At 44.4% G+C, this 18,755-nt stretch overlaps 1 protein-coding gene across 1 annotated transcript; it reads right to left on the bottom strand.

The window, feature by feature from the left end:
- Positions 1–355: 355 nt before the first annotated feature.
- Positions 356–17,408, bottom strand: LOC117150478 (zinc finger protein sens). Its single transcript, XM_033317377.1, has 5 exons — positions 16,311–17,408; positions 7,284–8,085; positions 6,698–7,099; positions 6,061–6,242; positions 356–1,419 (listed from the first exon to the last, which is right to left on the bottom strand). Exons 1-5 carry the CDS (start codon positions 16,768–16,770, stop codon positions 1,028–1,030), a joined length of 2,238 nt encoding a protein of 745 aa, XP_033173268.1. The 5' UTR covers positions 16,771–17,408; the 3' UTR covers positions 356–1,027.
- Positions 17,409–18,755: the final 1,347 nt, after the last annotated feature.

Below are 18,755 nucleotides of genomic sequence, written 5' to 3'. Positions count from 1 at the left end.
GGTTATTGAAATGTCCTCGAAGCGATTCCCTTTTCAATTTTGTTGTGAATTCGCAAAGAGGTTGGCCAACTTCCTATTGACACTTCATACGATGTGTGCCTTTTGGTTTTCAAATTATAATAATGGTCGAAAGACCACCTATTCGGGGTATGAATACACTCTGAATGCAATCCAATCAATAAATACTCATCTGTCACATTTGCTTAATAAATTCAATTTATTTTGAAAACATAAAAATACTTAGAATGTAGATTAATGTTTGTCTTCATAATTGTTGTTTTATTATTACATACATTAGTTTGTTGAACATTAAAATGAAAATATATATATATTTATATATATTTGTTTAGCGGTTTTTACATACATACACATAATATGTATAAATAAGTTAAAAAATTTATTAATTAGACTAAATTCATTGGAATGATATAATATCAAAATAGTTTGCATAATACAGCGATTTAGTTAAAATTTCACAACTATCTAGAAGCGAAAACTTGGAACATTTTGGTTTTGCCCTCGCGCGTCCAAATTCTTTTATTTTCATATATTCATATATGGGATTTCTTCCGTTTGGATTTGGTTTTATTACATTTCACAGAGTACGACACGCACAGTTCATATTGATGGAAATTCTTAACTTGATTTTGATTTTTAACTGACCTCCGTCCGGGTCACAGCAATACAAACTGACATACACATAGGGGAAAACATGGAAACTCCTTTGCTCTGGATTACTTTGGTATGTTCGTAAGATGGCAATGTGATTACGCTTTAATGATAACTTGAGACTGACTATAGTGCTGGCTTTAATTGGTTTCGATTTTTTGTCAACTCTTTGCTATTTTTAGTTTTTGGCAACATTGGAAATAGTTCTTTAACTGGCTGGCTTAAAATTATTTAAATTGTTTTAATCTGTTCTCTTTGGAGTTCGGTTTCAAGCGGTTGAGAAAATGCCCAGCGAAGCCTTTCACTTCCGTCTATTGCACAATGGTTGCGGTTGATTTGGATTTGGATCTCGGTTTGGTTATGCCAGCAGCGATACCTTCTGGCAGTTGAGTCCCCCCATCGGAGGAGCCCCATTTGGTGCGGAGCCAACCGCACTGGCTCCCTGGCTGCCAGGTGGACCTCCGCCCGGAACGGATCCCCCCGCCGCCGCTGCCGCTGCTGCTGCACTTAGTTCCGCAGAGGCTGCCGCTGCCGCCGCCGCCGACATGAAGTCCACCTTGCCCAGGTGGACACGCAGGTCCGTGTGCTGGGTCTCCTTGTGCCGGCGCAGGTCCACCTTCCGCTGGAAGGCCTTGTGGCAGAGCTTGCAGGAGAAGGGCTTGTAGCCGGTGTGCTTGCGGGAGTGCGTGATCAGGTTGGAGCTCTGGCTGAAGGCCTTTCCGCACACCTGGCACTTGTGTGGTTTCTCGCCTGCAAGAGAGGAAGGATGCAATACGTTAGTAGGTTTTAGTCAGTGGCCAAATTGGTACTCATTCGGTTTCAGTTTAGGTGCATAGCGTAATAACTAGGAAAAATATTCAATCTAAGCAGACAAAGGTAGTATTGAACATGTTAAGATGTGAGATCTACTACTGCCTACTTATGGTATTCAGTGGAAACATCCATAATGTGTCTACTTGGTAATTCTATTAATATGAGAATATCACTTTAAACATAACAAAAATCGAATTTTTATTTTTGCGTGTAAAATCCCTACTAAATCCCCTATTAAATAAACCTTACTTAGATATGAAATGAGTAGTGTACTAAGTACTATCATTAAGTCTAAAGGGTATCACCAGAGTCGAGTTGCTTCTTACTGCTCCTTTGTCTGAGTTTCCAACCAGTGTGCGCCATTTTAGCCATTTCTGTGCTCATGGAAGCCAACCTGTTCCAATTCCTCCCCTTGGTGCACACACATCGCATCTCGAGCGTCAACCCCCAAAAAAATGCGAATCGTCGCCAGACAGAAGCACTCCCCCCAACTTGGACCCCAAGACACCATGTAAGTCATCTCTGCAGACCGCAGGCTGGAGCCACAACCCCCACCCCTCCCGATTTCCATTCTCGACTGGAGAACAGGAGTGCTGGAGTTTTTAAATTTAAACTTTTTGGTTCATCAGAGTGATGTTCTGCGGTTGGCGCCGCATTTAAAGTCGCACTTTTTTAAAGTAATTTTGTGGGGTTCTTCTTTTTCCTTTTAAGGGCTTCCCCCAGTTTCGCGCTTTATACGCCATTTATTGCTCATTTTCGTGCTGCTGAATTTTTCATTAGAGATTTGGGTGGAAAGCTGCTTACGAAATAAACGCTTTTTCTGGAGCCAGAAATGTCATGAAAATTTCGCTGAACATAATGAAATCTCAGAAATGGCAGATGAAAACGAAGAAAATATCAATTTGATTTTGAAAGCTTACAGCAGACGTCATTAAGTCGCCAGTAAGGAGTGCAGATGTCTATAAAATCTCATCTCTCTTCTAAAATACGAAGCTATTTTAATTAGAAATAGCATTAGAATGTTATATATTTTTCCTCTATGTTAGTTATACAAAAACTTTGATTATATTTAGTTTCACGCTCTACGTTTTTCTACTGTAGATACGAGTAGATTTCCGTATAGTTGCCCCTTATCTATAGCCCTCTGTTGTATGGAGATAGTGGCACAGACTTGTTGGGCTACATTTTATGTACTACACCCAACACTTACACTCCCACACACAGGCACACACACACACACAGCTATATAGTATGAGATTGGGGGGACGGCAACAAAATAACGACGACAACATGCTAACTTCAGAGGACCTGACTCTGTAGCTCCCTACCGAGAATTGGGGAAAGTGTATATAAAACAAACAGAGATATACGGCTACATAGCGGTGGAGTGAAAGAGAGGGCCAGCCGCTGAGTGAAAGAGAAGGGCTGTGAATCCGGCGAAACGAAACGGAAGACAGCTTCGTTGTATATAATGGAATTGCAGCGACGTGATTGTGAAACATTCGACCGTAGGGATGTGCTCTGATTCAACTTTCAGTTCCCGGGGCATGAGGATTTCTTTTCCTTGAGCACCAGCATGGTTAAGTGGGCGACTGGGTGGCCAAGTGGGCGACTTGGTGGCTGGATGGGGAAGGTCGAGCAACAGTAAAATTGAGCAGTCAGCCCGGAGCCGGCTCTCAGTTGGCCTCACCGAGCATGCCTGGTGCTGGATGCAGAATCTGGAGGATGCCTTCTCTGGGGGTCCGTGGCTCGGGGCACGTTCGTGCACTATCGGCACAAATAACGTCACGTAGTCGCAGAGATTATAGAGCAGCTTTTATTATTTATCACGGCCAAAACGACCCACGAGCTCTAACGAGACCCAAAAACAAAAAAAAAAAAGAAGAAGAACAAAAAAAGAAAAGTGGAGGAAACTGAGGAAATAGAAAAATCCCGTCGGCCGTCGGTAATTTAGAAGGAAAAGTGTGGAGGTTATACATTTCCCTTATACGAAAATTATGTATCAGTGCAATGCCTTTTTTGCTTGCTTTTTCAACGATTTTTATTGCAGCACATTGCGGAAATACTTTTAAGTCTTGGCTGCCTTCCGAATGGCTTTCCTTTTAGTCTTCTAATATTTTATGCTTAAGTTAACCCCGCTCGCTGTACTCTGAACTTGCTGTCTAATTCAGCACGTTCTCAACATATTTGGTGGCTTGGCCATTTTCGTTAAGCGCTGGGAATCAAATCACGCATACGGCATGTGGAGCGGCGGAAAAACAGGGGAAGATTGCTTTGGTTTGATTTGGGAAATGATTTGAAAGAAAGTAACAAAGGGTTCAAGAAGGTCAAAACGTGTGTCTAATAATTTGTAGACAAAGGGAACTAGTTTTCTTGCTTATAACTATAGTAGTTAGCATTTGTAACCTTTATGACATTAGATTTTAAATTTGACTTAAATTTTACATATTATTGCAGTAAGCATAGAAGTTCTTTAAAAGCATCCAGCTTAAATTATCGATTTTTCACCTTTTGCCCCCCAGAAACACTAAAAATGAACTTTGGAATGGAAAACAAAAGTCGTGAATAAATAAAATAATCCTGAAAAGCGTTTTTCCCCTCAGTCCTTTTATAGCGCATAAATTGACGAAAACGAAAATCTGAGGCATGGAAATAAAAGCGAAACACAAAAAAAAAAGGGAAATTCGGTCGAAGCACGGACTAAGCATATAAAACATTTCGCCAAAAAGTAAATACGAAAATGCAAAAAAGAAACCGAACGGGAAAAAGCGAGGAAATTGCTCCGAAAAATCACATCAGATGAAAGAAGGAAAAATCTGCTGTCTGCGATGGAAACACGCCCCGACACAGGGAAGAAAATTAAGGATAAGTCGTAAGGAAAGCAAAGCGAACGGAGCGGAACTCAGGAAAAACCAAAGCACTTGGATGGAAAATCTTCTTGAAATGTTGGGGCCAACTTGGCCACATGTGCCGTTGGCTGCTGAAAGTGGAGCATTTTGGGGCCATCGCGGGGGAGTTCGAGCGGGTGGCACACGTCCTAAATCGAAGACGGCAAACGATAAAAATGTCTGGAATATTTCTCTTTCTCTTTTTGTATGTCTGCGGGGCCTTGTAGGGGTGCTGATTTCTCTTTCACTGATTTCACCAGACGCATCAGCGAGGAAAGTCTGCTTATTAGAGGTTATTATCCTTGCCATTTGTAAACTGATTTCCAGCCGAATCGGAATCTCGCTTTTTATGCTTAATGATCCGGCGTGCTTATGCAATATATATAATGTGGAATCTTATGCGCTAATAAAGGCCTATTTCTTCTAAATGAATTTAAATGAAATGGCATTGATTTACTGTGCAAATAAATGAAAAAATGTATGCACATTTACTACCTATTTGCCTATTTGGTACTATATCTATCATCGATAATCTGTGTATGGTGTTTTAAGTTATGCAAACAAACATACTTTCACTTGATTAATGCTAATATTTTCTAATAGTTTTAAAGTTTATAACTTTTCCAGCAGAAGCATTCAAACATTCAGCAGTTGTATCAACGCTCTATTCTCTTCAAAGGATTGCAAGATTTACTGTGTGCTTTTAAACTAGAACAAATCACATTTGAGATTCGAAATTTTCACGTGGCCGTGGGTAACTTGAAATCGATGCTAGTGTGCGGCGCTGCCCCACCCAGCGGCCTTTCCCCCGCCCCCGCTCGCAGTTCCAATCGCCACGTTTCGCAATGGCGTTTCAGTTCCGTTCCGTTTTCGGCTTTCCGGGGGTGTGTGTGCACCTACACCACTGCACGGCTTCGATGTGTGCGCCTCGTATTTGTTATTCGTGTGAGTGCGCGCGTATAAAACAGAAAATCAAAATCTCTTGACTAAATTTTTCATTGGTCGGCTGTGATTTCTCAGCCCGCCTCTCTCTCTCACGCTGTCTCACTCGCTCTTCTGTCGCCGTGTGCGTCTGTGTGTGTGTGTGTGTGTGTTTGAGTGCTGGCTGGAGTATCTGTGTGTGCTGGCCTTCCAGTATATAGATTCTTTCGGATTCAGATTCTTATCAGCACCACTCTCTCTCTCGCTTACTCTCTCCCCTGCGATTTCGATTTCCGGAGAGCTAACTGGGCGCTCTTTCAGCTGTCGTCTGCTCCATTTTTTTTCGACCCCCTCCTTCCACCCCACCACTTGTTTTCGCAACCAACCCCCCAGATTTTCGCTATATCTGCTTCTGCCGATGGCAACTGTAATTGCAACTGGCGACTGCGGCTTTTGGGGTGGTTCGCTCGGCGCTTTAATGGCGACGCTTCCTGTTCCCCCCGCTGAAGGCCCCACAGCCATGAAACACCCCACATTCAACTGCGCTTGTGTTTTGTATCTTTAAAGATACGCTTGTTTTGGGGCTCGAATTTTGCATAAATAAACGGAAAAAGTCTGTGATTCGTGGTATTGTTCGATTCGAAGTAGAGGAAGTAAAATACGTAAGAAAACAGAAGGTATCTCTTCCCATTTTAAAGCTCTATAAAACCTTTTAAACGTGGTGAACCGTATGGGTAACCCTTCTTATATGCACAACCGAACTGCTTACCTGTGTGGATGTACGTGTGCTTCTTCATGTCACTCTTCTGGTGGAACCGCTTGCCGCAGTAGTTGCAGGGATAAGGCCGCGTGTCGCTGTGGATGAGCAGGTGGGTGGACAGGGTGCTGGAGCGCTTGAAGCGCTTGCCACACTGCTTGCACTCGAACACTTTCTCCACGTTGTGCACCGCCCTGAAATGGTGAGAAGGGATGGGTTGGTTTTGGGGGATTAGTGGGGTCCCAGTAACGAGCGTTGGCCGTAATTAAGGTCCGGTAAGTCCCCAAAGGCGGAAGTGGACGTGTTTTAACTACAGCCACAAAGGCAAACATTTGGTCAGGCTGAAATCCAGCCATTTTGGCTAAATTAAGTAATGCAAAGTGTCCCAGGCAGGAAGACCACTCGTTACACTCGGAAAAATAGTTAGGCACACTTCTTTAAAGTTAATTAAATAAACGAATTTGCTATTACATTTCAATAGTACTTTCAATTTAAATAGCAAAAACTTCAAACTATCTCATCTTATTATATGAACAATATAGTTGAAAAAGTCAAAAATTCAATTAACTCATTTTTCTGAGTGTTGTTATGCAGTGGCCCCCACAGATCCCGATACCCCGCACACGCTGCGGTGGCATGCCACACATACCTGTGCTGGCTGAGGCTGACCTCGTGCCCGAAGGTCTTGTTGCAGAGCTCGCAGGCGTAGGGCTTCTTGCCGTGGTGCGTCCGGCGGGAGTGGACCTCGAGGCCGTGTGGCGTGGAGAACATCTTCTCGCACTTCATGCACGAGTACAGGTCGCTGAATTGGTGCAGGCCCGGCCACTTGGCGGCCATGTGATGGAAGTGGTGCAGGTGTGGCGAGTGGGGCAGGCCCAGATGCCCGCCATTGGGTGGCACGCCCACACCGACGCCAACGCCCACGCCGACGGCAGCCGCCGCAGCTGCTGCCGCCGCCGCTGCCGCCGAGGAATTGTTCTGTCCGGCGGACTGGAGCGGCACCATCAGACTGCGCAGACGGAAGAGATTTTCCTGCGAATCCGGATGGTAGCTGCGGAAACACATTTAATTGAGGCGAGTTAATTAAAATGGGTACTGAGTTGGCATGGCAATGTTTGGTGGGAAATGAAGCTAATTTGGTAATGAATTTCTGCTTAAAAATTCGTTTACTTCTAGCCCTTTAGTACCAGAACTATACTTAAATGTATTATTAAGTTAAAGGATATTCCACTTACCCTGCTCCCAGGCCGGATTGCTGTTGTTGCTGTTGCTGCTGCTGCTGCTGACCTTGGTGGAAGGCGACGGCGGCGAAGAAGGGCAGGGCGGGCGAGAAGAGCGGTCGCTGGAACATGGCCGCGTCGTAGTTGGGCGGATAGCCCTGGCGCATCGCCTCCAGCGGATTGAATGGCATGGCCAGACCGCTAGATGTCAGATGACCCAGTGGCGGACTGCGTGGCGTCCGTCGCTGTGGAGGCGGTTCGTCTCGCCGGAGCAGCGCGGAAACGGAGAAGAGATCCGACTTCTTGGATCCTATGCTACGACCGCCGCCATTGGCGGTGATCAGGAGCTCGGAGGCGGATGCTGAGGCGCCGCTGGGCGAGCTGATGCGCGGACTTCCGGGCGGCGAGTCCACCTCCAGTTCCACGGACGAGCTGCTCGAGTGCGAGCGGGAGCGGGAATGGGAGCGGGAACGGGATCGCGATCTCGAGCGGGAGTGCAGAGAACGGTGCGAGTGGTTCGAATCCGCGTCCTCCATGTCGATTTGCGAGGAGCAGGGACTTCGGGATCTTGACCTGGAGCGGGATCGCGATTGACGGCGCAGCTTTTCGCTGGCGCTGATGAAGGCTGGCTTGGGGCGCTGGGCAAGATGCGACTGTTGGTGGTGCTGCTGGTGCATCTGCTGGTTTTTGCTCAGCATCGAGATTGAGTTGTTGTTGTCCTCCAAAGGATTCGGCGGCTTAAGGCCAACGGCCGCCGCCATCGCCGTCAGTTGTTCAGTCTTGACCAGTCTGCTTATGCTAAATGCTAGCGAGGCATCTGTAATATAGAATTTAAAATCATTATAAAATATCCTCTATTATATATATAAATATATATGTATAGATATAGATTTGGACAAGCCCTGTTTATTTGTCACAAGATCGCTTAGTGAAATCAGAGCAAATCGTGTGCCATATCATCAATCACTCACTGGGTAAAAAAAATCGGGAAAGGGAATCCACCTGTGCAGCCTCACACACCAGAGTTTCCTCGTATGTGTGCCAGTTGGCAGCGTATCGAATTTCAAATGTAATTATTTTCGTATTCAATCGCCTAATCCACCTTACATGACCATTAATTCACCCTAATCAACGAATCCTTCCCCTCTCATGAACCGCTTTCCGCATTTGACATCAGCGCGTCATCATGCGGCGTCGTCACCCCGAAATCCTTGGCCAGCGATGATGGCCACGGACACAGATACAAATCCGTGTGTGCGGATGCGGCGCCGGCGCTCAGGGTTGAACTCGGCACGCCCCTGGACATGAGCAGCCACCCGACAAGGGTTTCGAAAACGAGTTTTCCTCTTATCAACCAAGAAATTAGTTTTACTAGTAAGGCTATTGAAAACTTTATATTTAACTTATAGTATTAAAGCAGTTTTTTACTTAAATATTTTTCAAATTTAGTTCAATAGAATTGTAATTTCTTGAAGCTTTAATTAATAATAAATTTAAATTTTCGACTTTAAAGATACAGCTTTTAATGAATATATATCAGTTAAAATTTTAAGAAGAATCTTTTTTAAATATTCCCATCTAAATATATGAATATATGTTGGAATGATTGCAACATAGCATCAAATCCTCAGCTGAAAATACTGATGAAATTGAAATCATAACTTTTGCCTGGTGCACAGCACAAAATACACATCCTCGGAGTCTATCGCCTGTCGAAATGAAATAATAATAATGTGCGTTTAAATAGAACATCTGTTCGGTCCACACTCGGCTAAATGGAGCATGACAAAACAGAAAACACACAGCGGGCCGGGGAAATGGGATTCGCTCGGATTCGGAGTCGGAATGAGTATCGTTGGACTGGGAACTGGGAACTGGGAAATGGTAACTCCGGCGACATTCCGCGTGTGCAAATTGACGCAGGCGCAAAAGGCAGGAATTGCAGCAGGGGAGCAAAAGGGGTAATGGTACACATAGCTCACTTCATACTCAAACTCATTCCATATGCCGTATCCGTGTGTGCCGTGTGCCAGGCAAGTGAAAACCGCGACGGGCCTGAGGCGAATCGAATGAATGAATGAATCCGCATCGCTACAAAAGAATAACAATTTGACAACATTCTAATTCGCCACGCAGATAAAAGTAACTGCCGAGGAGGCGGCGGCATGGGGGGAGTTGGGTGGAAAATTGCGGGGGCGGAACTTTGATTCCGGCCGGAGTCAGTGAGGCGGCAAAACGCAAAGCCAAGCAAATATAAACAAAACCCACGCACTAAACGCAGCCAGGCAAATTCGTACGTAGTACACACGCATCCAGCAGATACTCAGATACAAATGGGGGGTGGCTCGGCCTGCTTCTTCGCTTCTCTGCTTTTCCTGCCAGAGTGTCAAGTGTTTTTATTGCCCTGCTGCTGCTGTTTTTGTTGGAATTCCCGCCGTTGTTATTTTTGTTCGAACTTTGGCCTTGGGATTTCTGTTTTTGCTCCTAAGTGCTTTTGAATATGGAAATGGACCATAATCCAGTACCTGGCCAGGATTCGTTTGATCACCGCTACTATGTTTTCACTACTACATTGGCTTAATACTCTAACAATTATTAGTTTCTATGTAATTGCAATCTGCTCATAATAGCCAAACTTATACTTATGCCTGGCAAATTTCATGCCACCCTCCCCACAAAAATCTAAATTTTAATCATCGACATTATGGCAAATGTGTCCCGGGCCAACCCTTCCCTTCTAATTATGTACGCAATCGTCCCGAGAGTCTTGCCACCAGCCAAAAACCGAATTCGAATCGAATGGCAGGGGAAAAGGGGGCGATGGCAGTTCAGGCCCACACAATAATATATATGGAAAATAAAATTGGAAGCGTTTAACGTTCGCTGCCGACTAGTGGGCCAAAAGCAACCCCAAGGACCAGTATTACAACCAGGATAAGGAGAGCCAGGACAAGTGGCTCCTGGTGGCGCACGTAGAGCGACTTGTTTAAACGATAATAATGAGCTTAAGCATGTGCCCGATGTCGCTCCAGGGTGGCGATTCCGCTCGAGTCCTGGCGAGTCCTGGCGTGTCCTTCGGCTGCTGGAGGCTGGCAAAGTGGCATCAACGACCCCTCGACGGTCGGCAGCAAAGTCATAAATTTGTGCACATTAGACATAGACATAGCCCTCGTCCACCCCGAACACCCCGAACAACCGGGACACCCAGGACACCCGGAACACCCAACCCCCTAACACCCAATATCATGCAGCCCTTCGGCCTCTGACGTTCATCTGTTTTTATCCGCCCGGGAGCAATATTCACGCACTCCACGCACTTGTTCGCATAAAAAGGACGAAGGTAAAATAATTATTCGACACTGCATGGTAATTGAAATCATTGTTATCCTGCGCCCTGTTTACTGTCTACCCCGCCCACAAGGATGATTATTGTTTTGGGGCGATTTGCAGCCATTACAATTTGGTTTGGGTTTTCGCTCTGCCGGAGGGCAGCTGGTGCTCCTACCGGAGGTGTTAATTTCTGGAATTTCATTTATAATTACTCGCGAACTGCTGAAATTTGAGGAAGGAGGTTTGTTATAAAAATTGTTTAGTAAACATTTTGGAAATACTTGGTTCTTTATGTTAAGCGAGCAATTCTTCGCATATAATTTTAATTAAGAAACATCATCATTTATGTAATTATATGACGTCAGGAGTCAGCTTATGAAAATCTAGAATCCTACAATCAAAAAGTTTGATTACATTACCTAATAAGTGAGACTTTCCAAAGATGTTGACATATAGAAAAAAATTCAGGGCATGTGCCTCTAATTTGGTTTCCAAACATATTCTCATTTGGCCGTAATTTATAGCACCTCTTGTGGGCACAAAATCAGTTGGATCGGGCGCCGGAGTGGAGTCCAAGTGTTTTATATTTCGCAGGTATCGACTCGATTAAATCGAGGGCGGAGAACTGGGCAACAGTAGTCGGGGGTCTGGCCGGTCGTAATATTATAAAAACAAATTCCGCTTTCGGCAAATATGAAAGTGGAAATGGCGAAAAATAAAAACAGCGCAGTATAAATAATAAAGAGCCACGGCGATATGGCCAGAAGAGGGCCATAAACTGTGAACGGTTAGATAGATTAGGCCATGATTTGGTCTGTTGGCTGGCATGCCTGCGAATGTGTGTGCATGATTTACGGATTGAGTTGAGATTTCGATTTCGACTTGGGTTGTTCGGATTTCGATTTGGATTTCCATTTGGATTTCGATTGGGATTCCGATTGGGATTTCAATTGGGATTCCGATTGGGTTTCCGATTTGGATTTGGATTGCGCACCCCAGCGATAGCATATCAGTTGGAGAGAGAGCAGAGCTCTTTAGCCCGCATAAGCTCCACTCGTTGAGTGGCATTAGATGGGGATTGCGTATCCAAACACTCAACAGTTGGCCAAATGTGTGTATACCAGTTATCAGCCATCGGCCATCGGCCATCGGCTATCAGCTGTGTTGGGCCCGCTGCGTCGGCAGCGTTTCTTTGAAGCCCCTCCGCGAATGTCGCCAATTGCAATTACATTATTTATTTTTACACTGCAAATCAATCAGAGGTGTGCACCCCACATGCCTGCTACTCCCCCTCCCCTCCAGAATGCCAATGAGTGTGCTCCAAAGCGATCGCAAACCCCTGCTCCGTATATTGCACCCTTTTCCCAGCTGCTTATCGCTGGGCAATAAATCAGGAGGCTATCTAAACTTTAGACTACAATTTTTTACCTTTTTCCTTTCGCTGATAAATTTCATTTAATTGCTTGTCCCGGACAGCCGACAATTTTCACTTTTCACCCAACTGTATTTAAGGAAAACCTAAAAAAACTATTACTTAGCTACCACTACCATTTCTAGATTCTTAAACTGTTTTTAAAAATAGACCGTGATCGAGTCGATTCGGTGTGATTTCTGGGTCCAAAGGTTCATGTGACGCCCATTGTCCGGAGTACAAATGTGGGTGATATCAGTATTGCAGTCTGCGGAGCGCTTTATTGTTATTATAAGCCAGATATCTACTCTGGTAGCTTTTATGACGGTACAAATTCAGTATCGAAAATCGCAGTTCTTCATACTATCAGCGGTGGGAATCGATCGGGGCACCTCTAATTTCAATATTCAAACATCGGACGTGACAAATGCCAAATGCCGAATGGGATAGGGTTGGGCTGCGTTAGAGCTCCTTCTCCAGCCCGCTGGAAATTGATTTTTCTTTGTCAAACACTCGGTCGTTGGGATGATAAACCGAACTGGACGGGAATCGAGGGCATAAATAACGTAGCAACAAAAAAAAAATAAGTCGGACACAAATCGAGGAAGGGAACTGAACCCGGTGGTATGTACATACTTTCTTAATGTTGCACGAACTACGTCTGCGGTTGGCTCTTGTTTACTTATCGGTCGCTCGCTTATTTTATGATACTTTTACTCTTTCGATTTTACAACTGGCCACAGAGGATACTGACATGTTTAGATGTCGTTATGTATTTACCTCGGATCGTAAATCATAACGCGTGTGCGGTGTGTGTGTGTGCGTAGTTGGCTATACCTCACCCTTCGAGCTGTCTATTTTGTATCTTGCAGATACTCGGCGTTGTGTGGATTTGGCGTTTCTTTATTTGGCCGATTGGCTGATTTGGTTTTTGGATATCTTTATAGATTTACAATGCCCAATTTTCGTCTACTTGTGAGAAGTTGATGTATATATGACAGGCGATGAGTTGCCAATGATTACGACGTGTGTCGTAAACATTTCATAAATATTGCTCTGATTTTCGTTGCGACAATTTGTTATTGATCAATAATGTACTTTGCGATTGAACTCGTGAGAGGGATGTGTGAAATCGAATTATGAATGCACTGAAAATGATTAGAAATGTATATGCTATAGCGAGTTTTATTCCCAAAAAACCTTAGTGCTGCTACGTCAACTTCGCCTCGAATATCTTCTAGTAATTAAATCTGACATACTTATAGATCTTTTGCCTATTTTTGTAGGAAATACTACCAAATACTACATACTCTATTCCAGCATTTTAGCCACTTTCACAATGTTCCGCCTATTTAATTTACAGTTATGTTTAAACCAATCAGTTTTCCTATGACAAACACAAGTTTTTCAATATTTCTTGCAGATAAGCCGAACTCATAGCGATTGTTGGAGTTTTATTTATTCCATGTGATATGCCAATTGCCTTTTTAATTGTTCAATCGTTTGGTGTGATTGAAAACGGCTTAACAAATGTGTTATTAAATTTATATCGGCTTGCACGCGGAGTCATATATAAGAAGCCCGATAGTCGCTGCAAATAAATCTAAAAATTCTAATTTATACCTTGAACGTTTCGAACCGTTCTGATTTTCGGGCTGATATCACTGGACAACTATGTTTATTTGGCGGGGTGGCGGGCAATTGGTCGTCGCTGGGAATGAATCAATGCTGCTCTGAGATCTGCGTTCAAGTAATTTGAGTACTGGCTGCCATTTAACCCATGATCCCTTTGACTATTAGTCGGCTTTTTAGTCTGGGTACGAGCAATTTTCATAATTTAACTTAATTCGTGACTCACAAGTGCCGGTGTCAAAGTTCTATTTTATTTCAGTCGACGCATTAGAGTCGCAGGCATCATTAATTGAGTCATGCGGCGGTGGCGTATGACAAAAATTAAGATCATCCACTCGTGGGTGGGTGGTTGACTAATGGGAAATCGAGACGATATTTCTGACTGACCTTTCGGGGCAAGGTTGTGCCTCAATGGTTGAAAAGATAAGTGGTACACAGCAAGCTACTCTATTTTTACGAGGTTAAACTACTACTTACTATCACTACTATTACTATTACTATTCTAAGATCAGAAACCATATATTCACACATAACATTGCAATAACTGATGCCTACTTTCAGGATACAATATCATTTCCTTTTAATCCATTAAATTCAAAGGCTTAAACTGCAGTGCCATACAGATTTTCACAAAGTTTACGTCCTTCAACAGGAGGGGCCAATCAGTCACCAAAGAGCCCTGCGAACTTTCGCCACATCAACCAATATATTGTCCCACCAAAAACCGAGAAAATATTCCAACAAACAAAGCGAAATTCATTTTCTCTAGAGAAAGAATAAGGTTGGAAAAGCGCTGGGGGGAAGTCGGGGTGCTTGTCGCGGCAAACGGAATTGAAAATTCAGTGAGCGAGTGTGTGTTCGCGTGCGTCTGTGTGTGTGTGTCTGCTTTTCCGCATATCCATGTCTGTGCTGAAAGCGGTGGAGAGCTAAAAACATATCCGTTGGATACATGTAATGCCGGTAAATGAAATCCGCTTGTCGCTGCCCTGTGTGTGTGTGATTCTGTATCTGTATGTGTGAGTGGGGAAATATGGGAAGGAAGATAGACTGAGAGAGGGGAGATGCACTCACACACACACGTCGGCCAGTGTTGTCAGCTTGGCTGGAAAAGTCCGAATCCACTTAAAGTTTGGAAACAGGAAACATTGCTATCTTCATGTGGGGTATCTTTAAGGTTTTAGCTAGTAAAAGTGCAAATTAAAATATTCTGAATCCTTAATCCATTTCTTAAAGAAATTTCTTTCTTAAATTCCCTTTAAAGCCAAATTGTTTGGTTCATTTCGGACAACACTGAAGCTTGTGGATCCCGTGCGAACGCTCATTCATTCATTCAATGCCCATATTTGAAATTCAACAGCGATGGCGATGACAACGGCGTCTGCACACAGATACACAAGCACACTTATGTGTGTTTGTGTATCTGGACTGGACTGGACTGAACTGTGTATCTACAAGTTTGTGCGATGGTTTGCCGTTTGCAGCCGTATCTGTGTATCTGTGGTCCAGCTATGGATTTTTCAATCCCCGATATCCATTTTTCCGCCCCATGTCCGCACAGAAGATTTGCCCATTAAGCGTCGCGCTCACTCACACACACACACACAAACGGAATAATGAATATCCCAGCCAGCTCCTGCTGCCCCCGAACAATTTTTGCTTTCCACGCTTTCCCACCGAACTTGGGCTTTTTTCCAATTAAACCGACACCGTGCAGCCTTTGGGCTTTCACTCGGACATGGCCAGTGTGTGATATTTTAAAATCACACATTATTCAAATAAATTTTTAAAAATTCCTACATTGCCCGCTGACCAGCCTTTGGGGGATTTGTAGCCACTCGCCGCGGATTGGAGTCTCACCGTTTCTGTTTCGGTTTCTGTGTTGTTGATTTCAGTCCCCTTTGTTTTCCTTTTTTTTTTAATTAACTCGGGGAATATGAAATGTGGTGGGGGTGTGATTGGGTTTATGCCAATCTGTTCGCAGGCTGCACAAAAATTTAATTTGACAAATGTTGATGCTCAGAAATGAGCTGAATATCATTCATTGAATTTTTTTAATAGAGTAAATTCTGCAGAAATCTCTGAGAAACTTGGTCAGATTTAATTTTAGGGAAATATTTTATTTAAATATTAAAATCTATATATATCTATATATATTCATCAAGAATATTCAATAGAACTATTGCACTCTCTAAGAAATTTTTGAAATACTTATAAAAATAACTTAATTTTTTTAAAATACAAAATTATGACTTTCCAAATGGAATAATGAATAATACGCAATCGAAATGTGCTTTTATTATACCGAAGGTTTTTTTCTTTTGAATACGAAGGAATCATCTATTAATAAAATGGTATAGTGATGGTATAGTGGTTGTAACTGCCTAGGTAAAAAACAATTGTCACACTTTTGCCACTAACTTTCAATAATTTAAATCATCACATATAAAACAAAGCAAACAAAATTGTAAACCTTTGAGCCAAAATTGAGTTATTTAGAGGAAATTAACCATACACATTTTATCTAAGCTCATTTCAAAACTTTAATGCAAATAACAACATTTAACAGAACTCGATTCCATTTAGGGACAAGAACTAAAATCCCAATTGCTAACGGATTTTCAAAGTTTGTAGGACTGAGCATGCAAATATAGTGAGTGATTCCGGCTTACCGTCGGAGTTTCGCTTCTTGGGCAGCACCGCTTTGAAGGCGGACATGGGCGCGTACTCGTGCGGCGACGTGGAGGCCGGCGGCATCTGTGGCTGCGGGTGATTCGGATTGGGATTGGGATTCTGTGCCGGCTGCTGCTGGTGGTGGCCCAAGGCCGCGTCCGCGGACATCTGGATGCGCTGGTGGAGCAGCTGGGTGGGCGAGGGTATCGTGGCCATGGCCGTCAGCGCGCTGAGATCGCGCACCTGCAGCGGAACGGAGGCGGCGGCGGAGGAGGAGGCGGAATTGGAGGCCGACGAGGATTGCTGGCTGGTGAGGAAGGGTCCGGGAAAGTCCGACGCGATGGCTGGCTTAAAGTTGCCCAGGCTGTAGTCGAGGGGCAGGTGGTGTTGGTGGGCGGGCGGTGCGGCCGGATGCAGCAGATGCTGACCGGAAGTGGCTTGCATTTTGGCCACGTCCATAACGGATTTATCACTGATTCAATAAGTTTATTTTTCTATATGTTTATCTTTGGATTAGCTTAGGCTTTTGTCAGCTGGCTTTGGTTCTTTTGATTTGGCACTGAAACTGTTTGTTTTTTACGCGACGGCATGCGAATGCGGTTACGGTGGCGTATACGCAACGTGGCTACCGGAAGGAAGTGTCACAGATTTAGGGCTTTAATGCTGCTGCTGCTGCTCTGACTGCTGATGCTGCTGCTGCTGGGCGCATAACTGCTGGCTTCGGCGTCATCGAGCGGACTGAAGCACCGTAAAAACCTAATCACGGATCCGTGGAACGCTGACGCCGGCGCCCGGCCGAGAGTGAATCTCTGCTGCCGAGCTTGGAAAACTCTGCTGGCGCCGCAGCTGCTGCTGCTTCTGCCGCTGCTGCTGCTGCTCCTGCACTTGACTTTTAGCCAGGGATTCGGAGTGCGGCCAAGTGCCATATGCCGTATGTGCCAAGTGTTGCGATTTTCGCCTAGATTTGGCAGCGACGTCGACGCTGGCAGCGACGTCAGCGAGAGAACGGCTCTCGTTGCTTTCCCGTATATCTATCTGTATATACGATTCGATGTGAATGCCCGCTCGGATGCGGATTGCTGCTGCTCCGATTTTACCGCTGTCAGCGAGCGTCTGCAGGCGACTGACGAGCGGAGCGGCAGTCGAGTTTCCACTCAGCGGAAACGCTATCACCACCACCACTGCGTTGCGGCGATGCGAGTGCGAGCGAGACGACGGCTGTTTCCAATTGGAACGGCGGAATAATGGCCAAGTGGAATCGGAACAGCCACCACCATTTGCCGTGCTCGTGGCCACGCCCCCTTTCCAGCTGGCCATGGTTAATCTGGATTTTTGGTAGCTTGTTGTTGGTATTTTTAGTGCGCATACCGCTTTGATTCGTTCAAATCAATGCCACCGCCGAACAATGGTGGCGAGTGGGTGGTGGTGGGAGTTGGTTGGCGAGTGGGTGGGCGTAGGGTGGTGGTGCAGGGTGTGCGTGTGCTGGGCGCGTGTTTGCTGGCCTTTGGTTTGGTAATACCTGCTCTGCTTTTGGGGGCGGGCTCTCTGGATTTTCTGCGATTTTCTATCTTTTTTTTTTTCATTGTAGATCAGCTCAAACCGCCATCGATTTGGTAATCGCTGTTGTCTCTGGCGTTTGAAGTGCGCCGCGCCATTTAATTTCAAGTGGTTCGTGGCACCTCGGCAAACACTAATGCCGCATTCCTCGCACTTGACTATCCCCCAATCGCCTTTGCCTTTCGCAGCTCTGACTTGGCACTCGCGATTGGTTTTTGCGCCATTAAGTTCAAATGCTTTCTGCCTCGGCGAACGGTGGCTAAGTGATTTCCTGGGGGCCAACGTTGGTTGCCACTTCGCATGGCTGTTTGATTTTTCCCAGCCAAAGGGCTTTTCACCTCTTATTGTTTGCCATTTAGTTATGGCTTCAAGTGTGTAATTCCATTATCTATGCCGGTAAATTGGTTTTCATACTACTCAGCAGATACGTGACTAGAAGTAACAACAGAGAAGATTTAGATGATCTCCTTCGGGAACTATTAAGGCGAAATTTCTATTTAGATGATCACTTTCCGGAACTATTATTAAAACAATACTTTTTTAAATGTGCCAAACTTTATTTCTTAAGGGCTATATAAGCCATTGATTAAATAAGATCTTTATGATCCAAATCTACCAAATGTTTAATCAATAGCAAACAATGTAGGGGCTAGTCTTTAAGTTTTAAGCAGATGCATTTCTTACCAGAAATTAAAATATATTTTCAGTTTGAGTTTCCAACAGAATGTTTTGAAAATAAGCAGAAGCTGGCTTCCCAATAGCTTCTTAATTTGGGAGCAAAGCTTTCTGTGAACCATAAATTAGACAATTTTGACAGGCATCTAATTTTTAAAAAACTCATGCATTTAATTGCGACATTAAAAGCACAACTCGGAAAACAAATGCCC

This window comes from Drosophila mauritiana, chromosome 2L, assembly GCF_004382145.1.
Source record: "Drosophila mauritiana strain mau12 chromosome 2L, ASM438214v1, whole genome shotgun sequence".
NCBI lineage: Eukaryota > Metazoa > Arthropoda > Insecta > Diptera > Drosophilidae > Drosophila > Drosophila mauritiana.
Note: the sequence above shows the minus strand (reverse complement) of the source record. Positions and strands in the feature narration are given on the sequence as shown.

Excerpts from the sequence above, each read along its gene's own strand:
- LOC117150478 (XM_033317377.1), bottom strand. The coding sequence starts at position 16,770 with ATGGACGTGGCCAAAATGCAAGCCACTTCCGGTCAGCATCTGCTGCAT. Across the intron at positions 7,100-7,283 it reads CAATCCGGCCTGGGAGCAGG|CTACCATCCGGATTCGCAGG; the intron begins GTAAGTGGAATA and ends GTGTTTCCGCAG. Across the intron at positions 6,243-6,697 it reads GTCAGCCTCAGCCAGCACAG|GGCGGTGCACAACGTGGAGA; the intron begins GTATGTGTGGCA and ends TCACCATTTCAG.